A 24,738-nucleotide genomic window follows, 5' to 3' on the forward strand; every position below is an offset into this window, starting at 1 on the left:
GGGGGGCGCGGCCCCGCCTGGCTGTCGGCGATGCAGCCGCGCGGAAATCCTGCAAAAGTGCGCGGCGGCGGGGACGCGGGCCTGGTCCGCCCACGGACATTGCACACGTCTGCACGCTCCGGGGCGCGGGCCCCCTGCCCTTCCTTTACAACGCCCCTGGCCCCTGGGGAAACCGCAGCACGCCGGGAGGGGAGCGGGCGGAGAGGAGGGAGGACTGTAGGAGCCCCGAGCACCCCACGTACCATACTGTACAGGTTACGCTGGAGGAGCGAGTCCCGTGGAGGTCGCGCGTGCGCAGACTGAACTTCAGGCGCCTGGAGTAAGTCGCGCATGTGCAGAGCCAAGACGGAAAAACATGGAGCGCAGGGGTGACTGGCAGGTTGAGGGCGCTTTAGCGACTGAAAAGCCGCCACGGCTGGGAGGCGCGTGCGCAGAGCGCCCGAAGGGGTGGGGCTCCTCCACGGGGGCGGCCTCGCGCGCCCCCTGGCGCGCGCCCGGGGAGAGGAAGGCGCGGGAGGGGCGGAGAGGAGGGAGGCGGTGTGGAGGGCGGGCGGGGGGAGGGGAGCCGGAGCGAGGGAGGGCTTATCGACCCGGCGATTTTGGTTAAAATATTCAAAATGGCGGACGGAGGAGCAGCGAGTCAAGATGAGAGTTCAGCCGCGGCGGCAGCAGCAGCAGGTAATCATTACAGCATTTTACATATTCATATTCATACTCAACCCCGGCTCCGCGGCCTCCCCCGCGACTTAGCATAATTTATTAGTACTCAGGATTATTATAATTAACGGCGGGGAGCTGGGGGGCCGGGGAGCGCGGAGCCCCCGCCGGGCGCCGAGCGGAGGGGGAGAGAGGCTCGGAGCGGCCGGGCGGAGGGGGAAGACCCGGGGCAGAGGGGGCTGCGGCCCGGCCCGCCGGCTGCCCGGCCGGCCCCGGCCCGGCCCACAGCCGCCCGCCGGCACCGGCCCTCCGCCGCCGCCTGGCCGCCGTGCCCGAGCCCGAGCGGGTCCGCGGCGGGGCCGGGGCCGAGGAGGACAATAAAGACGTTTTACATATTCATAGCGGCGGGCGGCCGGGCCGGACGGGCGGGCGGGTGGGGGGGCGTGGAGGACGGAGGTGGCGGCGGCACAATGCCGGGAGGCGGCGGGCCCGGAGCGAGCCCCGGCGGCCGGACCGCCGCACGCGTGCCCCCGGGAGCGGGCGCGGGCGGAGCGGCGGGGGGCGCACGGGGGGAGTCCACGCCGCCGCCCGGGAGCCGGGGGGTCCGAGCCGGGGTCACGGCCCCGGCACCTCGGCCGCACCCCGCTTGTCCCCCGGGTGGCGGCCTGACCCGAGCAGGCCCGCGGTCGGGGTGCGCGAGGCGGTGGGTGGCCGCCGCGCGGGGCCGCTTTGCCCCCTCGGGAGGACCCTTGGGGAAGTTCCCCTCGCAGGGGATGTCCTCCGGGCCGCCCCATGTGCTCGGGCCGGCGGTCCGCAGTCCCGTGGGTCCTGGAAAAGCCTGTCCCCGTCGGCCGCGGTTCCGGGGGTCGGAGGTGCCCGGCGTGGTCTGACGGTCTCCCTGACCCGCACGGGCGGGCCGGGGGTCGGGCCTCTCGCTCCCAGGCCCCAAAGCCCCCCGAGGCCCGCAGGACGCGGCGGTGAGGCTGACCCGGCCCCAGGACCGCCGACCTGACAAGTTGATAATATTCCCGGTTTCCCTCCTGCGGGGAGTTGGGGAGGCGGGGATCCCCTCCGCGGGCTGCAGCGGCGTTTTCTTGCGGGGGGCTGGGTCCTCCCTGCTCGCCGCTTAGCCGAACCTCTCTCATTTGAATAATGTCTAATTCGGGGAGGTTTATATTATTGAAATGGCCGCCTGGCTTTCCCCGCCTCTCATGTTTAGTAATTCAGACCTTTAATAACAGCCACTCACAGCCCAACGCCGTGTTTATATTTTACATTCGCCCCATGTGCTTTTGTGGTTCGATATGATTCTTTTTTTTTTTTTCCTTGGCAATCCACAGGGCTCTGAGATCAAACCCAGGCTGTGCTGGGAAGAGAAGGGGGAGAGCGAGGCCTGGGCTCCTCCAGCAGTTGCCTAGGCCTCAGGTTCTCTGCCGCTTGATTTATTTACTAATAACCAAAATGACTCCCCCCACCAATTCCACACACCCCCTCCTCCGCGGGCACAGCAGACCCTGCTGGGGCCTCACCAGCGTCACGACAGCTCCTAGCTGAGCATCAGCTCTGTCTAATTTTGTTTTAAAAAGACTTTCTTACAGTTTGCAGTAATATTGGGCCTAAGGGGGAAAAAAGTCTGTCTTATTTTCAGAGGCCAAGGAAGCCTATTTGGGTTTGAAACAGGTAAATCACGTTGTTGTGCTAGTTGCCCCCTGCTCCTTGGCTTCTACCCCTAAATTAAACACTTTCAAGCTTTGTGAAGGTCTGCAGTTTTGTAAAATCAATAGGTTTTTTTTTCTTCCCCCCCCCCCCCCAGGAGTTATGGAGTAGCTAAGTATTTTAGAAATTCCAATTGACAGCACTTTAAAAATTTCTCAGGGCTGTGCTCCTTTTTCAATCTCTTGATTCGAATTTAAAATGGGGTTGATATTAATTTTGTGCTGTCATTATCATAGCTTTGCTTATTTTCATTGTAGCACTCCTGAAAACAGAAATGAGGTTGTTTTCTTTGAGTGTTTGTGTCCTGGTTAAATGAGTGAAAACAGAATAAACACGGGCATTGTGTGTGCATTGGTCGTGGTACTTACTCCCCTCCTACCATGTTTCCCTGAAAATATGACGGGGTCTTATATTAATTTTTGCTCCAAAAGACACATTAAGGCTTGTGTTCAGGGGATGTCATCCTGAAAAATCATGCTGGGGCTTATTTTCCGGTTAGGTCTTACCTTCCAGAAAACACGGTAGCACACCCGCCTCTCTTCTTTAAGTTGTCAGAATTGACTGTTTTGTGTAGTTTAGGACAGTTGGCCTGGGAAAGGCAGATTCACTTGTGCTATTTAGAAGAAACAATGATTTTGATGTTTGGTCTTTCCCTTGGTAAAGTTTTCTTTCCGTTTTATTTTGTATGGTTGTCGTGTGTTTTTAAAAATCATAGTGTTGCTTCTCACTGGGTGTTTTTTTCACCCCTGCTAGCAGAGGGGACTCTCACAAGTGTTTACCACTGATATGTTAAACCTCAGAAATTATGTGAAGGCACTTTATGGTCAGTTGCTAGCTATGTATTTTGTGAGACATCAGTCTTTAATTCGTAACAAAATTCTAGATTTAATGGGCTAAAAGCAAGCCAATTTCAAATACCCAGTCCCCCCATTTTGCTTCTTTACCTCCAGTACGCAGGCCCTGAATGCAGCAGGAAAAACAGCTGTAGCTTCCAGGACAATGTTTAGGTGAATGAATGACGGCTTCAGAGACCCGATGTGAGGTCGGGTGGACAAAATCAGGAATATGATTTCCTGCCGTAAACTGTGTGTTTTTGCACCCGATTCCCAAGATGTGGTCAAACTGATGATGTCATTGGACAGAGGACAAGGTGCAGTTAATTTGATTTATTGTCCTGAGGTGAAGTATGGCAGTGAAACCTTCTCATAGGGAAACCATTTATCTCAGGACAATTTCCTTTATAGCTGCAATTTAACCACCACCCAGGCTGTAGTATTTTATCCAAGAGGATAAAATGTACATTGCATTTTACAAACAAAATTTCACTGTGAGAATTTTTGTAATACAGAAAAGGGTATTATTAACTGGCCTTCTATTTTGATTGGCTTTCCATGCTATTGCAAAAGTTGATTTCCTCAAATTCTCACATCGAGACTCTGGGCTTTAAGTATCCTAGAGATGATCCATATGTTTGCTCATGTTAGGTTCTCCGTGACCCCCAAACTCCAATAAGAAGCTGCCTTTCTTGACCTCATTGGAGCACAGTCCAGGCTAAAGGAGAGAGCGTTTACCTTAGGACCTAATTCGATGAATAAAGTGACGTTGAAGAGAATGAGCTTTATGTTCTTTTAGGTTGAAATTACAGTGTTCAAAATAAGGTAGAATACTTCCAGGAAAGCATGTGCTTTGCAGTTTTTAAAAATACAATTCGGAATTCTTTTTGGATTTGTCTCAAATGAATCTGGACAAACTTGTGCATTTTATTTTGCTCGATTAGCGATTTTAACAATTTTTCCATTGTGAAGTAGGGATTCCCCATATGATTTTTGACATATCAGTAGATTCTCCTGTTACACTTTTTAAAATCATATTTTAAACTAATGTATCTTAAAGTGATTATTAAAATGCCCTGGGGATGTGGTAGAATCGCTGTGCTTTATCCCTAACTCTGACTTGTGAGCCAAACTAGACAGAATATTTTACGTTACGTTCGAGCCTTCCTAAGTTTTAACCTGCCCATCTCCTTTTCACTCTGTCAGGTGGCTTCCCACAAGTTTTCAGAAAACCCATTGTCACTTCCTTTTTAACTTGCCCCACCTATTTATTATAATGGTACTTCTGAATTTGGGCCCTGAAAATTCTTGTGACAGCTGGCCCAATATTTTTAATTTCTAAAAGGACCATTCTAATGGCTTCTAAGCCATTACTGTAGAAGTAATTTTTAACCTCTCTCACAAACTAATTTCCAATTTTTTCATTTTGTCATTGTCAGAAATCCCAGTCAAGGAAAAGACAAACAGCAACTATTTTTCAGATTTAAATGGTGTAGTATTCTGCCATATTTTTAATTGACTTCTCTGCATCGAAGGGCAGTATACAGCAGCAGAAATGAAATGTGTTTCATTGCTGCCTCAGGAGAAGTAATTGTTAATCTGTTATTCACCCAGTTAGTGGATTTTGAAATAAGTTTAAGTCTCAGAATGTTAAATTAAATTGCCTTATTAAGCCACCACGTTTAAAGGAGTCTTGAATATCTTAAGCAGGTGGTTCTAAAATGACAGAACTGGAAATTTAAATGTTATCTTTCATGTTTTCCATTAAAAATGAAGCATTTGAAGTTTCTTAAATCTGTGTTGCTTGATTTTGAATTTGGTTGTTTTGAAAATTGGTCACTCATTGTCATGACTCTCTGTTTCCTTTGCACCAGGAAGACTAATATTATGTAGTCACGATTGCCTTATTGTTACTGGTTATTTTTGTTTTGTGTTTAATATTGAAAGCCCACAGCTCCAGGCTTGGCATAGAGGCTTCTTTCAGGCACTATGCAAACTCATTTTCTTTTAAAGTTCTGGTGTGTGACTGTCATTAGTGTGCTTTTATACAACAATACTGGTTCAGTCACACAGTTTTGTAATTTGTAAAGACTATGAAGCCTAATTTTTAAACAGGGATGTGTTTTCCTAATGGAAGTGATTGCATTGAGAACTATTCAGATAATTGCTGTTTACACAACAGAACAAGTCACAGACAAAACATCCCCTTTTTGGTCACCATGTTCTTGTCGCTGTTGCCTCTTTTAATGTGAAATGGCCCGAGCAAATAAATGCTTATTATTTATTTCTTCAAGGAAATCTGATATTGGGCCTTGGCGTGTGCGTGGATTGTTACACACCTGCCGTACTTGCGTTTCTGTATCCCTCCCGGATGAATTTTTTCCTCTTTATTTATTTATTTATTTATTTATTTTAGGAAACTCTTTGGGCCAGAGGTTTGCTTTATTCTTATCTTTTTGTATTGCTTAAGTAAGAGAAGTGTCTTTTTGAGTGGAATCAGGGTTGAAAGAGGTAACGATCACAGTTCACAGAGAAGAGCAGTTTCCTTCTTCATCTTCTTTTGCTGAACGTTTTTGTACATTAGTGACATTGTGTGAATAAAGATAATTGGATAACTTTGTAGATTTATGTTTCTTCTGAGGAATAGATCGCTTTTATTTTGTATTGAAATATCTCTAACCATGTTCTAAACTGGCAGTGAGCCCTTGTAAACTCTCCCGGCAGTCACAGCAATGGGAACCGAAATAGCATGAGTGGGGTCATTGCCTGACTTACTGATCCATTTACAGTATATTTAGAATTTGGAATATGAGAATTGTCTTGAGTTTCTGAACCTCTGGTCTGAAGAAGCGCTTTACATCTAATGCCCGTAGTTTAAAGTTCTGTGCGTTTTTACTATAGGATGTTAATTTACTGAGCATTGATAGTATATCTTCTTTGTAGTCGGTGAGTGCCATAGCTCTTTTGTTTTTTCTTTTTAATTTAGTTTTTACAGTTAAACCAATACTCACATTTTCAGTGCTACCTAGATTTTGCTGACAGGACTAGTAATGAGCAAAGGAAGAATCAGCAAGCCACTAGATTTGTCAGATTCTTTTTTAAAGGACTATGCAGGAACCTGGACATTCATCCAGAAAAAGACAGATAATATTAATCAACAAAGAGGACAATGTGAAAAGCACAAAACTAGGCTCAACAGGAGTGTTGGTGGTAGTGGCTTTACTTAACCTGCAATATTCAAAGTCATTGCAAGTTCAGTTTAACTTGCCACATGGTTTATTTCATAATTCTCTGTGTAACTATTGGTTTTTATGTTGGAATCATAGCAATAGTGTGTAAAGTAAAATCAGTAAAATAATAAAATAAAAATCATGGTAGGTTTTTTGTTTGTTTGTTTGCTTTGCTAGTGAGCAACAGAAGATCTAACCAGAGCGTTCTGGAAAGTGAACATATGCTGTGTGTTAAGTCTTGTGTTTAGCGCGCACTCACCTTAGTAAGGGAGCTGCCCTGACAAGCTCTGTAACCTGCAGAGGGAATATACGTTTGCAGAGAAAAGTGGCTTAGCGATTTTCTTGTTTTAGTACACTTATTTTAATGGTCTGCTTCATGGGGAAAAAAGCCTTTCTTTTTATTTTTTTATTTTTTTGCTGATTCATACTGCAGCAAGCAAGTATATTGTAATTGATCTTTTAAAACGTTATTTAAACATTTCTTCGCTTACAAACAGTATCTGCTACGTACCTGGTCCTATGCCAACTATGTTTGGGATAACAAGGGAACAGATGACTTGTATGTTAACTCCTGCCGTGGAGGTGCTGGAAAGTTAAAAGATAATGTATGTAATTACATATTAAAATATGTCAGAGGTAATAATGGTCAGAGTAGAGACGAAGGTGTGTCTGGGCTTGTAAGAACCAAAGCATCCTGAGTTTGTCGGAACCGTTACCTGGAGGGTAATTGCGGTGCACTGTGTCCTAAAACCATGACTCGGCAGATAAGGAAATATCCTCACGGTGGCTGAGTGACTTGCCCACAGTCTCTGACCCGCTGAATAACGGATGGGAACGTGGGCTTCTGACTTTCCAGTCTCCTCCTCCCCAGTCTCACCCCCTCCGACATTGCTCCCGAGTCAGGGAAGTCTGTAAGTGGACGGTGAGGCTTTAAAGCTGAGCGTAAGGGGAAAAAGACTTCAGAGGAGTGGGAAGACGGAAGGCATCGCAGGGGAGGCGCTCGCTGGTCAAGACAGCTGTGAGGCTGAAGGACGAGGCATTTGCTCTGTGGGCAGGGAGGCTGGCGGAGGGTTCTGAAGTAAGGAATCCTGTGCTAACCAGAAGTATTAGGATTAGCAGGGGGGGGTGCAAGGTGGTTTGAAATAGGAGGCAGAGATGGGGTCCATGGAGACCGGGGCCTAAGAATTGAGGCAGGTGGGTTGTTGACTACGTGCTGTTAGACACAAACGTGATAAGGTGGTTGGTTACCTGACCTCAGGAGGCTGCAGTCTGATAGTGATGGGGTGACAGCCAGTCGGGGTGGGGGTGCTGACGTCACAGCCCAGCGGCCTGTGGGAGAAAGTCTTCTGCTCTTTACCGCAGGCACCGTGTTACGTCTGACCGATGGCTTGGTTGTTAGCCTTCTGGACACTGAATTGTCCAACTGACTTAATTTTCTTTTCAAATCGAACTGCAGTGTTCAGGCCACGATGAACCCGGAAGGTCCGATAGGCAGTGACGTGTGCATTTTCCTTAGTTTCCTTCTCGCTTCCACTTTATGTCCTCACCTTTGTTTTGTATTTCTTGTATTGCTTCCATCTTACATTCTGGTTACTTTGTGTTTTATGTGGGCTACCTTACATCCTTCTGGAGCAAGGCAGTTATAAAATACAATACAATTACCATAGCAATGACATAATGATAACGTCTCGATTTTTATAGTACCTTAAAATTTATAGCAGCTTTCTCATTTTTACTACCTCAGTTGGTCCTTTCAGGCAAGTATTATTATACCCATTTTATAGTTGAGTAACATAAAGCCCAGATTAGGTGACTTTCCCAAGGTCATGTGCTTAATAAACACTAAGTACATTTGTGGGCAATAGCAAAACTTGGAGGTGAGCGATGCCCTAGGAAGCGCTGGAGGGCAGGTGGGGCTCTGAGCGCCCAGTTCTGTGTTGCTGGTACAAGAGTTTGGGTTTCGTTTGCTTGGCAGGAGGGAGCCATTGAATGTTTTTGTTTCCCGTAATGATCAAAGCCCTCAATTTAAAGTGGTTAACAGCGAATTAGAGTCAAAGGAGATACCACAGTTTTGAGCTTAGGTTATCAAGAGTAGCGCCATGAGCCGAAGTAGGAAGCTGGGAAAGGGAGCCGTTTGGAGAATAGGCAGTCAGTTCAGTTTTAGACATGTCGTTTGACACATGATTGGATGGATCCTATTAGGGTATAAACTCATTGCAAAAATGAAAAAAGTTTTACTGAACTAAATGTGTGATAAACACTTGAATATTAGGATTGAGATTTATGCTCATGCCACCGTGTGCACTGAGCACAGGCTGAGCTAAATTCTAGACGTCTCCTTTTGGCTCGTTCCTTTCAACAAGACGATGGTGATAATACCAGTGTTGGAGGGGTGCTGTGGGAGGAACAAATTGACAGCGGAAGCATTCCGGAAGGACTGTAGTAGTTCTTACCTGAGCGCCAGCGTCAGGTGCCGCCCTGGAGAAGCAGCTGCGGCCAGAGCGCGAGCCTGGGGGCATCTGACTGCAGGCTGAGCGTTTCCCTGTGCGGCCAGCACTGGGGAGACAGAGCTTCTCCTCGGTGCTCGTCCCAAAACGGAGTACACGGAAGGGCCGCTGGTGCCAGCAAGCGTGCCCTTGCCTTCCAGCCGTGCTGTTCTCCAGCCCGCGCCTGCCGCCCTGCATTCTTATCTCGCACTACTTCCTGAAAGCACACGACTCAACAATTCCACCCAGGAAGTCCCACAAGCACAGCTTCTTTATCAGGTTTTAACTTTTTAAAAAAACATCCCCCTCCAACTGTGTTGAAGAGCCGCTCTGGGCAGGGGGCTGTGTTTTCTCTGTGGCTTGCTTGGCTCCCCTCCCGCCCCTTCCCTACTCCCATCCCAAGGTCACACACGTGATCTGAAGGACAGCCTCAGTTTTGGTCAGGCGTGTCGGGATGCTGTGTGAGCCCCTCTGCTCACAGGCTCACACGTGCCCTCCCCTGGAATGTCAGGTGGGCGTGGGGTGACCTCATGAAAGGGCCCTGGGCTCCACATCACTTAGCTTTGGGACTTTGGGACAAGTTCCTGCACCACTGATTCCTTTGCTTTTTCACTTGTGAAGGAGAGAGTTCTCAAACTTTTAAAAGCCAGCGGACTTCCTTTTCAAATGAATTTGAGGCAGAAATTGAATGTATGAAAGGTAAGCGTGGAGCTATTCTGATGGAAATGGTGCCGCAGCGGGAGGCTTCCTCCTGCTGTTCTCCAGTGGCCTTTCGGGCACTTTCACGGATCCGTGGGACTCCTGCTGGTGGCACTGGTTGAAAACCTCATCCTTGTTTATCATAAGGGAGCCATCTATCCATTGTTCTGTCTCCACAAATAGCTCACGTCCACGCCTGTGCTCCTGTCCTACTTTCTCAGCATTTAGCTAATTCAGCACTTCATTATACGCAGTCTAATTTTTTCCTCTAATTGAGTTTATATACATAAATCTTGTCTCCTCCTAAGAGCCTTGAGGGCAGAAACACACTGCTAGGGACAGAGGAGACATTTAGCAAATACTGCTTGATGGATGAAACGAGGGCTTCTCAGTCTTGGCTGGCATGAGAGTCACCCATGGAACTTTCTCACCAGGCCCAGGCCCAGGCCTCCCTCCTGAGTTGCTGCCACAGCAGGCGCCGCCACCCGTGGTTGTCAGAGCTTGACGAATGTTCCGCAGCACTGAATGAGTACTTGCTGCACTGCAAGAGCATCGCTTCAAATGTCTTGCACTCTGGTTCTCAGGGCACCAACAGGCTTTGCAGAGGAAAGACAAACAGAACTGGGAAACCTGGGTCTTTGTTCTGTGTGCAGCACTGTTTTTCCAGTGCCGAACAAATCACTTCACCTTTCTGGCCCATGGAATTCTCACTGATACATTGTGGATCGTTTTCATACCTTTTTTTTTCTTTTTAAGCTGTGGAATTCTTCAAAAACGTCTTCTGGGTGAAGCCCAGTAAACAACAGACACTTTGAGTAGGTCAACTTTCATCTGATATCATTTAATAGACGTATTAAGAATATAAAACGATAGGCTTGATCCTGTCTTAGCAACAGAGCTAAGTCTTTGTGGGCTTTACATTTACACTTGAAACGTCTTATTAGAACGAGGGAACAGGGACAGTAGGCTTATCAGGAAAGGTGGTAGTTCTCAGTGTGGACACGAGCGAGGTTAGAATTAACTATCCTGACTGGTCCTGCGTTCATTTAATTCACTGTTTGTAGAGCGTTCTCTGTTCCTTGCTGTGCCCCCAGCACTGGACATAGAGTAGTGTGACTAAGACAGATGCTGCCTTCTCAAAGCTTACAATTTGTTGGGCAAGTCATACATTAAATACCACCGATCGTAGTTAACTGAGTAAAATATGGGAGCTTCAGAATACTCTTAATAAGACAGAGACATAGCATGGACAGGAGGGTTTGGGACCGGCTCCCCGAGGAAGTGCTGTTTGCACAGATGTGGGGGGGCTGCAGGGTAATCTGTCCATGGCTGAAAGTAGGAAGTGGGATTGAAAGTGTGTGAAGCAAAGGGACGATATCTACATGTTCTGGAAACTAGTGAAAACACAGCACTTTCAAGGAACTGAAGTTTGGCCTGGCTGGTCCAGGAGGAGCAAGATTTAGTGAGAGAGCTAAAGATGATTTTTCAAGATCTTTATCTTTTTAGTGGCCAAATACACTGGCAGAATTTGTGGAAGAGGATCTATACCTTCCACCCAATGTCTAACACTTACCGAGCCTTTGTGCTAGTTACTGTACTAAAGGTTTACGTGCATTTTCATATTAATCTTCACAGTGACCCATGAGGTGTGTACAGTTGTCACCCTCATCTTTCAGGTGAGAAAACTGCAGTGGAAGGAGGCTAAGTGACACCCGTAGGTCTCGGACCTGTTTCCATCATGGCAGTGGACAGTGGGGACGATTGTCAGGCTCTTAACCATTAGCTTCGCCTTCAAGTGTTTACACCTGGTATTTCTGAGCTTGTCCTTCGTGCTCTTCCACGGTTCCCAGGTCCAGATCGTGGGGCGCATAATCCCCGTGCACGCTTCGTCTCCACCTGCGCCCTGGAGAGATGCGCCGCCTTACAGGGCTCCTACCTGGCTTGCGGCCGGTCGTCTCCACGTGTTCGTTGTCAGAATGTTTGGAAGCTGTTCGTGTGCACGTGCCCAGCGGTGCTGCTCGGTTTGGATTTCTCTTAAGAATCCCATTTTAAACTGAAGCTACTTGCAGACATTACCATCCAGGTCATTTTCGTGGGGGCATCATGTATATATTTTTGTGCTCCGCTGGGCTAGATAACTTAGGACTTATTGTGGTTATATGTTATTTTGAGTCACACGTGTTTAAAGCATTTTTATGTTTCTCCAATGAGTTGTGACTTAAAATTGATACACAGGCGGGTACCATGGGTTTGTTTACCCCTCCCCTTCCCCTAACCAAACTGTCACTAAACCAGGGGTGTAGCTTGTAGTTGAGGGAACACGGTAGCTGATGATTGTTTCTGATGAGAAGCCAGGCATCTCACAGCGTCGGTGTTCCCAGTCCTGACACCCAGTGCAGTCGTGCCCTGTGTCCCTGCTTAGTTGTCACGCTGTGTGTCTGACATGGTCTTCCTTGCACTGCCCTGCCGAGCCCCCGCCCAGCGCTGCCTCACGCCGCCAGCCGGGCGTGCTCTTCGGCGGCCTGGGGCATATGTACGTGCGCCCTCGGATGCCGGCCACGGCGAGCCGGGGACTGTGGACATTCTCGGATGGCCTGGGCCTTGTGACCGCCGTCATCCGGCCTGAGAAGTGGGCTAACCATTTCCAGTGTTGCTGGAGGAGGTGGCGGTGCGGTTTCAGCGGATTGGACTGCAGTGGCCAGTGACGGAGCCATTCCGACTCCTGCTGCCGTGAGGACGGCCGTGCCATGGGCTCAGTGACTGGAATGCGCTCCTGGGCATGCGCAGAGCCTCGCGCCGCCCTCGGCCGCACGGCGCACGCGCACCACGCCGCACCACATGTGCGCCGGAGCCCGCGTGTGCGCGCACATGACTTAGAGAAGGCGTCTTAGCGCCGTCCTGTTGTGTACGCCAGCCTCTCGCGGGTTTTGCATGGCTCCCTGTTCTTTGGGACTGACCCAGGTAAATAAAATCTTTTCTATTTGCTAGGTAATCTCTGGGTAATTTCAAGGCTGACCTTTTTTTAAAAATCTCTGAACTTTATTTAGTTGAATGACTTCTAGAGGCATAAGTAACAAATGGTAAACCGATTGTTGACTAGTTACTCACGGTGGCCACAGTTGACCGTGGATGATTCTTAGGTTAATGAGAGAGGTGAGCAGAGGGCAGTTTTCACCTTGTTTCGGCTCATAAAACGACTATATTGACGTGTCTGCAGGTTCCAGTTCTTCACAGACTAACTAGCTTGCCTTTTCTACCGAACAGTTTTCCACCAATACCCTTCCCTATCCTACCTCATCTTTTGTCCTGGGTGCACAGTGTTTGTGGTATTGATGGGCCAATCTATTTACTTGATTCTTGCGATTTTCGATGTCTGTTAGGCTTTTCCTTAGTTACAAATATCCATCGACATTTGAACGTTTTATACATGTTGCCAGATTGCCTGTGAGAGACATACATTCTATATTTTTTATCTATAGTATATATTTTATCTGTGGCATTTAATAGTGTCAGTTTCCCTGTAATCTCTTTTAACTGTATTGATAGATGAAAAATATCTCATTGCTTCAATTTCTACCTTTTCACTACAAGTTGGGCATCTTGTTAAATTTTTATTTCTTCTGTGTATTTTTCCAATGTAATGATATCTTCTCTTGTATGGCACTGGTTCTGGCCCTTTCAGAATACTGTAGTTTTCCTGAAAATTTATAACTTAAATATTCTCTTTCCATGACTACTTTCTCCCACTTCCCTTTCCCCCAACTAATTAATTCCTATATTTCTTTCAAGAAGCAGCGGAGGAATGAGAGTGGAGTTGGGTCATTCCCCTGGGAATTCTTAAACATTCCCCACAGCCTCCCCCATAGTCTCCCAAACATGGCAGAGTGGGAGTCAGCGGCCTTCCCTGGGGTCTGTAACTCCTGGGCTGGCGTCTATCTTAGCACTTTCAATTATTAGTTAACTTGTTTCTCTTTTTCAGAATAGTTTAGGGTCCATGAGGTCAGGGCTACATTGTATCCCTGTCATTTAACATATGCTTGCTGTGCATTTGATGCTCAAACAGCATTGAGTGCTTTTCTGATTCTGATTCTCTTCTGTGAATCTACCCCTAGTGGCAGGGGACAGTGCACCCCTAAGAGAGTCTGGGGCTATCATAAAATGAAACAATGTGATGACCCAGATAATCTCATATTGCTAATTACAAATTCTTTATTCTCTGTCAGAATATATTGGTGGTGGTTTTGTGTATCAAGTATTGGGTAACATTTACTTTCTAGAAAGAAGGAGCGTGTTTTTCTTGTGGCTTTGGGAACTCTACCAGAGATCCGTGGCGTATCCATCTCCCAGTATGAAGTGAAAGCACCGGCTCTGGGACCAGACAGACCTGGGTTTGAGTCCCAACTTTGCCACTTACTGGCTGTGGGCCAGTCGGCTTGTTCCTTAGCTTCTTTGTAGTACTTACGGAATAATCTGTTTCCTTTAACAAGTTTATTCAGAGTGGGTATTTATTGAATGCCTCCAGTCTGCAGGGCCCTGCTGCGTATGTCCTGAGTGTGCCAGGAGCAGGCACCGTGGTTGCCTTATGGAGTGTCCTGGGTGCCAAGGTTCTTTTCCCTGGGACTGGACACCTTTGCCCTCCTCCTGGATCTGTACCTGATTTCCTGTCCACTTAGCGCAGCTTCAACCACAGCCAACTCTTGTTTGTCCGGGACCACCTGGTGTGCTGACTACCTGTAGTTTAAAAGAAATGGTGCATTTTTATTTAAAAGAGCAAAAACATGTGCGTGTTGTGAATGGTCTGCCATCGATCCCGCATGGTAACCGGTGGGTGCCACCTGCATGTCCCCGTTGGCAGGCACACGCTTTGCTGGCAACTCTGGGATCTGTTCATTCGTAGAGAGGAGAGTCGCAGAGGGGGTGGGGACAGGTGAGCTGTGGCGCTGTGGTCCCCGAGAGCAGAGCCGAGCCTCACCCTCGCACACAAGCGTCTCCTTCAGCTGAGGGGAACGAGAGTGAGCTTAACTTTTAGTCTGCCTGCTCTTAAGACGCTGTCGTTTTTTAATGAAATAAGTGGTGGGGGGTGAAGGGGGGCTGGAAGGGTAATGCGTTTGGGCGTTTGGAGCGTGCTTACTACCTACGGACTTGGAGACCACAGGGCGCAGCCCCAAGGCTTTTCAGTGCTGGGTTGGACTGGGGTCAACCCCCCGCAAGCTTGGGGTTCTCTGGGAGCATGGCGAACGGGAAGTTTAAGGAAGCTGGCAGTTGGGGGGAGGTAATTTAACCCCTGCGTGGAGAGGGTTCAACAGTGTCATGTGTGAACCAGGGTTGACGTACAGCAGAGACAGCCTTGAGAAGTCCTTGGTGACTAGGAAGGACGACAGTGGCTTTGAAGGAGAGCGGCTGCCTGGCAGGAGCGCGGTGACGCAGGTGGCGGAGTTGAAACGCCTGCCGGGCTGTGCCGGGCGGTTCCGAGCGGCGCCCAGGCGGCCCGCCGCGGTGCATGCTGGGCCTCCCGGGTCCCGCGAAGGCGCTCAGATAAGGAGCAGCTCCCAGCGACGACCTGTTTGTTCGCCTGGTGGCTTGTTTTTCCAGGTAGTGCCCTTTTGGCCCTTTTCAGAAAGCAGTTTTTATGTTTCCTTTATCAACTGTGTGTTATCCTTTTGAGTGATGCTGCGGAGTAATAAATATTTCTTCATAGTGTGTGTAACTTGAACCATACAATAAGTTTAAGTTTACACAGCCATTTTTTCCTACCGTTTGTCTAATTCTATGCATAAAGTTATTTGGGAAGTTCTCTGCTCTTTGCTCCCCTTCTCTTCCTCATTTCCCGCCCGTTTCCCCAGTTAATTGAGAGTTGACTGGTGGTTATTTTTTAAATCCCATATATCATATTCTTGAAACCCTTCTTCTCCCTTGACTTCTCATGTGACGTTTTTTCCTGGCTCCTTAAATTTAAAGACGAAAACTTTCCTTATGATGAATTAATGCAAACTTTATCCATTTGTTTCATTTTTGTGCCCCTCCCAAAATTAAGGTGGTTTATGGAGATTCATAAACTATAGCAAGAAATAGAAAATAAATACGTAAAATAAAAGGCCTACTATAAAAATCTAATCTTTACTTTCAGTGGGGCACAAATATTTCTCTAAGCTTCATAGTAGATGGTGCAAAAACGCAACCTCGTCAGTTTATGTCATAACATTTGAGAGCAAGCAAGCTTTTGTTTTAAGAAAAGGACAAATGCTGACTGAGTTCAGAAGGGAGCTGTCCCTGGAGGCCTGTGAACACCTGTGGACCGAGCAGGGGCCTCGCTGCCGTCCTCCTGGGATGCCCGGCAGCCTTCCCAGCTCCCCCACTGGCCCGGGGGCACCATGCTGAGCGCCTCCCCGAAGGCCACGTGGCGGCGGGAAGGCCACACGGAGGCCGGTGAGTGCCATTCAGAGCAGCGTCTGCTTAGAGGGGGACGAGCTTTGGGGAAAATTCAAGGGAGGAAAGTACTGCACGTCGTTTAGGCAATCTTCCGTCAGTATCTTTCATCAGCTTTTTCTAGATGATAAGCCCCACGAGGACAGGAAGCGTAGCTGTTCTGTCCCCAGTCATACAGGGCTCCCAGTAAGAAGTCTTCAGAATAGAGATTGGGCTGCACTGGGTTTGAAATGACATTTGTCGGTGCTTATCATTGAAGGTAGAGAAAGAATTTGGTCTTGTGGTTCGGGGAGGCTGGTCAGCGACTCAGGCGGCACCTCAAAGGTAACAGCACCACCTTGGCAGGTTCACGGCAGCCCTGGGGCTCAGCAGCTCGATTTCGTCACTCTACTGCCTGTCATCGAGTTCCAGGGAAGTGACTCGCTAACCAAATCCAGGACGGACAGAAATAGAAACAATGCCTGTTGTTACTCCACCGACCTGTTATGGGAGATGGGATTGCGGGGCGGGTGCGATTCGTGGTCAGTCGGCAGTCCGGTCCCTCGCTTGACGAGAAGCCAGGTCCTAATCGGAGGGGTTCCTTCGTGACTTCCTCGGCCAAGGCCACGGAAATGAAGGAACTATGTTAATGGGCGGGACATACCTTCTGCGCTGCTCGGGTCTGTTTTGCCCTCAGCAGTGCTGGGCACATCTGCAGATTTTTGTTCTCTGGGCTTCCCTTTCCTAGTCTTAACCCAGCCACACTGTCCTCTAAAAACACGGGTTGCCACTGACGGGAGGCGAACACGAGGTTAGTCTACTTAAAAAGTGTTTTAAAGAGGGGAAGAGGGTGCAGTTCGGGGTTTGGGTTTGTGATTCAATTCCCCAGGGGTCCTGTTTGCCGTGTTGGTGGTGTGGGCACGGCGCTGATGGTGTGGGCACGGTGCTGCTGGTGCGGGCACGGTGCTGGTGGTGCGAGCACGACGCTGGTGGGGCGGGCACGGCGCTGCTGGGGCGGGCATGGCGCTGCTGGGGTGGGCACGGCGCTGCTGGGGTGGGCACGGCGCTGCTGGGGTGGGCACGGCGCTGCTGGGGTGGGCACGGCGCTGCTGGGGTGGGCACGGCGCTGCTGGGGTGGGCACGATGCTGGTCTTGTGGCCTCGTCACTTTAGCCAGAGGAAAAGGACGTGCCTCACAGGGCTTCCATAGGCAACTGCTCAGGTGGTGGTTCTAGCGCGTGTACACCCAGGTGTACCGACGCACAGTAAACTGCCCTGTGGCTTCATGGCCACGTTTTGGCATTGTTGTCACATGTGGTCCTCCCACCCTTCCCTTTTAGTTTTCATTCTGGAAGGTGCTGGGAGTGTTAGAAGCAGGGTACGTAGCCCCTTGAACAACAATATGCTTTGAAAAGCGATCATGTCAGTGTAGACATGGAAGTTTCCGGTCAGCATGAAACCAGAGGTCGGCCGGGAACGGTTGTGGTTGCGTTAGGTCCAGGGACCAGATGGCTGGGAGGTGGGCTGTCCATTTGGAAAACTGTTGTGTCTCAGGGTCATACAAAAATGAGTTCTGGAGAGATTAAAGGTTTGAATGTTTAAAAACAAACTCAGAAAAGTACTAGGACAAAAGTAGAGATACTTTTTACTTAGTTTTAGAGATGGAAAGGCTTTTTGACATGACACACAACTCAGATGCCATAAAAGGAAAAGATTGATAGATTTCAATATGTAAAATACATAAGGTTCTACCTTCCGAAAGGCTCTAAATATAAGTAAGTCGTATACTCTATGGGAGAAAATGTTAATAGCCCATATGAAAGGTAATTTTTCTTAATATGTTAAGTACTGTTAGACACCAATAATAAATGACATACACCCCAATAAAAAAATGGTCAAAGTGTATGAATAAGCAATTCATGTAGAATAGAAATGTAAACATGAGCCCTGATCAGAGCCTCAGCTATAAAGACAGAATCCTCTTTAAGTCAAAAAGATAAAAAAAGGAAGGATGAAGAAATTGGAAAATGTGTACTTTTGGTGGGGTAGTGGGGAAATTAGCATGTTAGGGAAAATAATCGAGTTGAAATGATTTAGAGGTAATTTAGGAGTGTTTTTTATATACTTGGTAATTTTATTGCTTTAAAGGAGGAAAAAACATTTAAAATCATGAGATAGTTAAATTGAGCCGGGATCCCTGATTTAATATGCAGGACAGCAGGTAAATGATTTGAGTTTATGCCTCGCCTAAGCCTGACTCGTGCTTATTAACTTGTTCCAAGATAAGTGTCTCAGGTAATTATTGAAAGTCAGCTGTCGTTCTAACTCACATTTTCTTGTGCTCTTGCACAAACGTCTTTGATAAATGCTTTCGGTGTCCCGATGAAGGTCCTTTTCCGCAGGGGTTGGAAGCCCTTTCCTAGAGTTTTTCAACATTAAGTTTATGGGAATATCCATTCTGATTCAGAATTCAGCTTCTGGAACTTTTTCGGTAGGGACTCCTTGTTTTGTCAGGAAATTGTCACCCGGGAGGTAAGCAGTTGAGCACCTCTCCTCCTCCTCTCCTGTTTGACTCCTGCGTCTCGTTGGCCAGTGGAGAGCAGTAACCGTAGCAGAGCCATCGCTTCTGTAATAACCCATTCGTCTTCTTACAGGCATGACTCCAAATGGCCTGCAGAATCTTTCTTCTGGTGCCAGTGAAATAGCTTAAGTATTTTGCTTAAAAAGAAGGAATCACAAATCTCCTTGCTTTTAGCTACTGCTGTGCTATAAGCATAGTGATGGCAGCCAAAAGTTACCTATGCAGACGAAGTGATGTTGTTACAAGAATTTGAAAGCAGAATTTGCTATGGATAAAGAAGTTGGCAGCAAGGTTTGTTGCTTGAGCTGAAAAGTTAATTAAAGACAACCTCAGTTGGCGGTATTCGCTTAAGATGGAACGATGCTGGGTACCTCAAAAGAACAAGGCATCAATTTTGTTTCTAGCCCACGTACCAGACACTGTTCTAAGTGTTTTACAGGCATCATCTCATTTAATCCTCACCTCAGCGCTGGCATCGGTGCAGAGCTTCCCCAGGGGAGTACTTCGAAGGTGACCGTAGTGATATTCAGCACTGAGGTACGTAGCACTTTTTCTAGGAGAAGTCTGCGAACTTCATTGTCAGACCTCCTACAGAGACCCTGGACCGCCAGGAAGACCAACAAGTGGGTTCCAGAGCAAATGAAGTCTCAAACAGTGCTGGAGGCAGAAATGACAAAACGGAAGCCTTGGGCACATCGGGAGAAGGCAGGGTTCTTTGGAAATTACAGTAATGTTGGGAAAATGGGAAGGCAGCAGGAAAAGAGAAGACCAGATATGAGGTGCACTGGCTCCAGAAAAGAGGCCGTAGGCTGAGTGCAGGAGCGGAGCAGGGCTGTGAGGACGGGACACTGTGCACGTCACTCACTCAGAGTCGCCAGGAGTCGGCCTCACACACGCAGATGAGCCTGTCGCAGTTTGATCCCGCCTTCCATGCCTGGTCTGTCAGGATCAAAAGGGAGGATTGGAAGATACCGAAATTGCAGATAGCAGTCCCGTAGTTGGCACCTCGAACTGTTTCTAAGTTCTCTTTTTTCCTGTTCATAATACAATGATCCAGTATACGTACTGTGCCATCCTCTTAACTTTTGGGTGGGAATTCTGTTGTGGGTTAGTATGTAAGTAAAACATGTCTTTACAACTTACTGGAAAAGGAAAAATAACTTTGACACACATTTACATACATATATTTGAAAAGATGTGCTTAAAAATCCAGGTAGAATAATTATATCACACAGTCAAATCGTCCAAATTTTGAAAGTTGTTTAAACTTTGCTGTCATTAATTTCTTTTAAGAGTGTGTGCAGAGAGCGAGCTCCAGTGGACGCTAGTCTCTGATCACCAGGGAGGGGGAAGTGTCAATTTCCGGTACTAGAATGACTTGTGGTTTATGAAGAGACACGTGTAGTTGGAAGTTACATGTTCTTCACAGAGCATATGCAGTTTTACTTCTTTTAACTTCTTCTCAGGTTTATTTTGGAAAGACTTAGTTGTGTGAATAATGGGCATATATGCTGAATTTAGAAAACATTGCGAGACACGGGTTTGGTAATTCCTTTCAGTTTAGTGCTCTTCATGAACTTGGGGTAGTTATGTTTCTTACCTTGTGTTTGACTGCAGCACGTTTATAAATGATAGACTTTAAGTTAGTAATGAACTTGTTTTCTCTTGCATAAAGCAGTCATCTTCTTTAGTAATAAAGTTAGTAATGAACTTGTTTTCTCTTGCATAATGCAGTCATCTAAGGCTAGAGTGACTGCTTTATTCATTTATTAAGCACTTACTGTCTAATACCCTCCAGGTACCATGTTATACTGTTTCACACACATTACTCTTAACCCTCTGAACTTGAATCAGAAATGGTAGCTCCCATCCTGGAAGAACTCACTGTTCATTGGGGTGGGGGTGGGGGTGGGGGAATGGCAGATGAACCCGCTGACAATTATAACACCCTGTGATGTGTGTTGTGAAGGATACAAGCCTCGTATGTTGTGGAAGAAGAGGGTCCCTTAGCTCAGTTTGGGGGGGAGGGAAGGTTCAGGGAAGACCCAGAGCTGAAGGAGAGCAGGAGTTAGGTTGGGGTGTGAGGGAGGGGCGGGGGAGTCCAGTACACTCTTTGTGGCACTGAAGGAACACAAGAGTATGTAAAGAGCGTTTTAGGTGTTTAGCGAGAATAATAACTAACATTTAACATAGTTCTTATTTGCCAGCCACTCTTCCAAGCACTTTGTATGTTCTGTGTATTAACTCCTTTAATTCTTACAACCACCTTATTATGTAGGTATTATAATTATCCTCATTTTACAGATGAGGAAACTGAGGCACAGAAAAATGAACTAATTTATCTAGGAAATAACAAACTAGGAAGAGGAAAAGCTGGGATTCAAACCCAAGCTGTCTGGTTTCAGGGTGTGGGCTTTTACTTAGTAAGAAGTTAAAAACTCTGGGTTGCATTGGCGGTAAACCCTTTTCAATGATCTTGTGCCACTGAAGCAAATAGCTTACTTCCAGAAAACGTGAAGCAGTGGATCCTGCCCACTTCTCTCTGCTGTGGAGGGAGGTTGGACCGCCTTCATCTCCGGGCCTCCAGGCCGGCCCTGGTTCCCAGCCCCTTAAGGATCAGCAGGTGACAGTTCTGCTTTGTCTCCAGTCCCTCTGTGGACCGGCCTTCTCCTTCCTCTTACTCCAGCTGCTCTGAACTTAATGTAAGCTCCTGTACTCCCTCCTCTGCTATAGGCCTCTGCCTCCCTCCCCCAGCCATTGAAATCGGGGTTCTAAAGAGAGAGGTATGGGAAACCGGCTGGGCCATGGAGGACCGTCCCGGGGGCTGTGCTTCGCATTGTTCAGCGCTTGGCAGCCCAGGGGTGGGTGGAGAAGGCGGTCAGATGGAAGGCCCCAGGTGGCGGCCTTTGTCGGGCTGTATAGCCGAAGCACAAGGAAGCACGGGGGTGGGAAGTGTTGACGAGAAAGACCCTGTGGTCTCAGTGGGACTGAGGAGGAAGTGCAGGCAGGAGCGAGTCAGTGGTGGGCGCAATGGAGGGATGAGGGACAGGCAGTCTGCACGAGCTGGAGGGTCGGTCTTTAACCGATGGGCGCAAGGGGGTGAGAGATCCAGGAAGAGCAGAGCTTGCACTGCGAGTTCAGAGTATTAGAGGAGGAACAGTTCTGAGTGGTGAGGGGGTCCAGGATGTGGCCATTTGTGTGAGTGGCTGCAGTGACAGTCATTACAGTTGAGGACGCTGCCTCCCCTAGGGTGAGGCGGTCTTGTGTGTGCGGTGGGCCCCGCCATGGGCCCAGGGTGCTGGGGGTTGCTACCTTGGCCCCTGGCTGGCTGTCAGATGGAGACACTCATTCACATAAGGCTGTGGTCACCCCCTGTGACTGACATCGTGTTCTTGTTTTCCTAGACGAATGCAAAGCCTTCAGTGAAAAGGGGCGTTACTTCTATGATCACAGTCTCGTGTGTGTCATCTTTTTGGTATATTTCCTAGCATAACTACTTACGTTAGCAGGATTTTGACCCCATCTGTCATTCTGGGCAATCTCGTCTGGCATTTTCTTAACAGAAACAAAGAAGAGAAGCAAAGGATATGTTCAGGGTGTTTGCGTTATGCTGATAGTTTTGAGGGACTGTCCACCATGGATCAGGTAGAAAGAAAGCAGTAATTGTGGCTTGGGAAACACTGTTTCCTTTGTGCTTGTTTGTTTTAATTGTGTATATTTAGAATGTTGTAGGTGCTTCTCAGAATTTAAATTAGGGTGTTTAAATTTTAGGTAAGAAGGGAAAAATGATGCTTAATCGTAGTTTTATTCTCGAGGATGTCACCACAGGAGCCTCAGGAAAAAATGTAAATTTATGTTTGAGAGAATTAGTTTATTGTTAGCACCCCTCTGAGAGGACCCTACCTGGGGCTGAACACTGATGTAAGCAAGTAACGAGGGTAGGACTACAGTCTGTTGGTTTCCTATGGACGTGGGCATACTTACCTTTAGTAGGCTCTGGAAGCCTTTTTTTAAATCGACAGAGTGGATCAAACTGACTCTAAAAAATGGTTTTTATAATAGTAATCTCATAAGCAGAGGATCCAGAATATATTACATTCTTAAGTTTTCGGTGCATTATTAAAAATGTATCTTAATCACACCCTGTCTTCTGTATTGTGAGTTATTTTATTTCTTCAAATTTTGTTATGTTTCCTAATTAGGTGCAGTTTAGGCTAGATTAAAAATGAACATGCATACACAGACTTCGGTTTATTTTGCTGGGGTTCTAAAAGCAAATTCATATGTTGTCTTAGTAGTTTCATAATTGTGTTCCTCAAGAGATCAGTAACGACTTAACTAACAACCATTTCAGATAATAATAGTGAGACTTTGTACACACGCAGTGTATGTGAGAGATGTGTTATGAGAAAATCTCATGAGCCAGACTACAAGGTTTTCAGCTTTAAAACTAATCTTGAATTCATTTGTACCTTAGTAAATTAGGGCCAATATTTATCGATATTTTGCTCAGTGTAGAGAGAAATAGAGTTTGGAGAAAGAGTTTCAATATATTAGTGGGACATTTTTGGTATGATTTTCTTTAATTTTCTCTTAGTATTCGGTACTAGGAAAATGACGTTTTTCCATTAAAAAGTCATATTTCTTGGAAACTGATATTATAGACTTCACAGTGGATAATGTAAAATAATTATCTGTATTTTATTAAGAATTAAGAGAAAATAGATATGATATAAGATAATATTACCATTTTTTCCTATTTCTTCTTTACATGTTGATCATGTAAATCAAACGTATTTTTTTCCTAAGGGTTGGCAGTTTTCCCCATGTTTTAAAATGTATATTCTTTCATAACAGGATCCCTTTAGACGCTTCTACAAGTGAAGGCCATCCTATTGCTGTTAGGACTACCGGGAAGGCCCCCGTGGAGAGTGTATTTAGAACCAGCAGTCCACGTTTCATGTGTTACATCTTTGCAAATGAGAAGCACAGATGTCTTTCTTTCTAGAATATACTTACCAAACAGTAGTCCCCACTAATTTCTCCCAGAGAGTTGTTTGAGAAATTGAAGTGTGCTTTCCCCAAGAACTATCCAAACTTACTCCGACATAGTTTTCCCTGTGGAAGAAACGCCAGCAGGAATCACTAAGAGGAAGTTTTGAAGGGGGATCTATGATCCCCAAATCTGTTTTCAGGGTGAATTTTTTTCTCACTGTGAAGAGGAACCAGAACCAAAATAAATTCCATTGTTGGTAATTTAAGAGGACAAACCAGATTATTATCTATATTCTGTATAATTGTGTAGTTAAATTACAGTTTTATTACATCTTTTTACTTTTTTTGCAAACTCCAAACCAAAGAATGTTCATAACTGAGCCACAAATGGCAAAATGAATCAGTATTTCCAGCCAATAGAAGAGCTTAAAGAATTCTTTTAAAATGTAACTGAACTCGATAGTTTCTTGCTCATAGAAGAGCCCAGTTAACATGGATGACTAGTCTGTAGCTTTCAGTCTGATGTGTGATGACGCTAAAAAAGGAAGCATGTGTGCATGTGGCATGGCATTCCTAATGCTTCTTATGCCAGACTGTGCAGGCTGGCATTTTACCAGGAGCTTTCGGTATTGGCTGATTTATGTGTCCACTTAATTCAAATTTACATAATCGAATCAGGCCTTTGAGTTGTTCTTAAAAAGGCCTTGTTTTATGGCACATGTGTGCCACGTGTGTCTGCAGTCTTGCCACATAGAAAGCTTGTGCAGAAGGCAGAATTAGTTGTATTCATTGTTAAAAAGCAGAAGTACTATTTGGAGCCTGATTCATCATGACAGAGACCTGAAACTCAGAGCAGAAACACTTATCTTCGGCTTCAGTGATTTGATAGAGAAAATGGGGTGCAGGTCATTTCTTCATCTGTCCCTTTTCCCACCCCCTACCCAGTGGAGGAGAATTTGTTTGTTTTGTTTTTAAATTGGAATCCCTGAAAATGGTATGCTGTGGTTCATTTTCTTCCATTGGTGATTTTTCTATAATCACAGCACTGTGTACGACTTACCTACACGCCATAACATTTGTTCTTCCCTACTGCCAGGCACCATGTGAAGACCTGGATGTATTTAGTAGGAATTGTTG

The 24,738-nt window shown here is 46.7% G+C and overlaps 1 protein-coding gene across 6 annotated transcripts in view; it reads left to right on the forward strand.

The window, feature by feature from the left end:
* Positions 1–538: 538 nt before the first annotated feature.
* POU2F1 (POU class 2 homeobox 1) overlaps positions 539–24,738 on the forward strand; it is a 108,558-nt gene continuing 84,358 nt past the window's right edge. For 4 of the 6 annotated variants that reach the window (XM_074322342.2, XM_074322346.2, XM_074322343.2 and 1 more), the window contains exon 1: positions 557–678. In XM_074322342.2, coding sequence (XP_074178443.1) covers positions 618–678 — 61 coding nt within the window. In that variant the 5' untranslated portion in view covers positions 557–617. Of the gene's footprint in view, positions 679–24,738 lie in introns of all 6 variants that reach the window. The other 2 variants (XM_074322341.2, XM_074322344.2) reach the window with 2 other exon arrangements.

Source organism: Rhinolophus sinicus, chromosome 11 (assembly GCF_057876585.1).
Source record: "Rhinolophus sinicus isolate RSI-liver-muscle chromosome 11, RSI-T2T, whole genome shotgun sequence".
Classification (NCBI taxonomy): domain Eukaryota; kingdom Metazoa; phylum Chordata; class Mammalia; order Chiroptera; family Rhinolophidae; genus Rhinolophus; species Rhinolophus sinicus.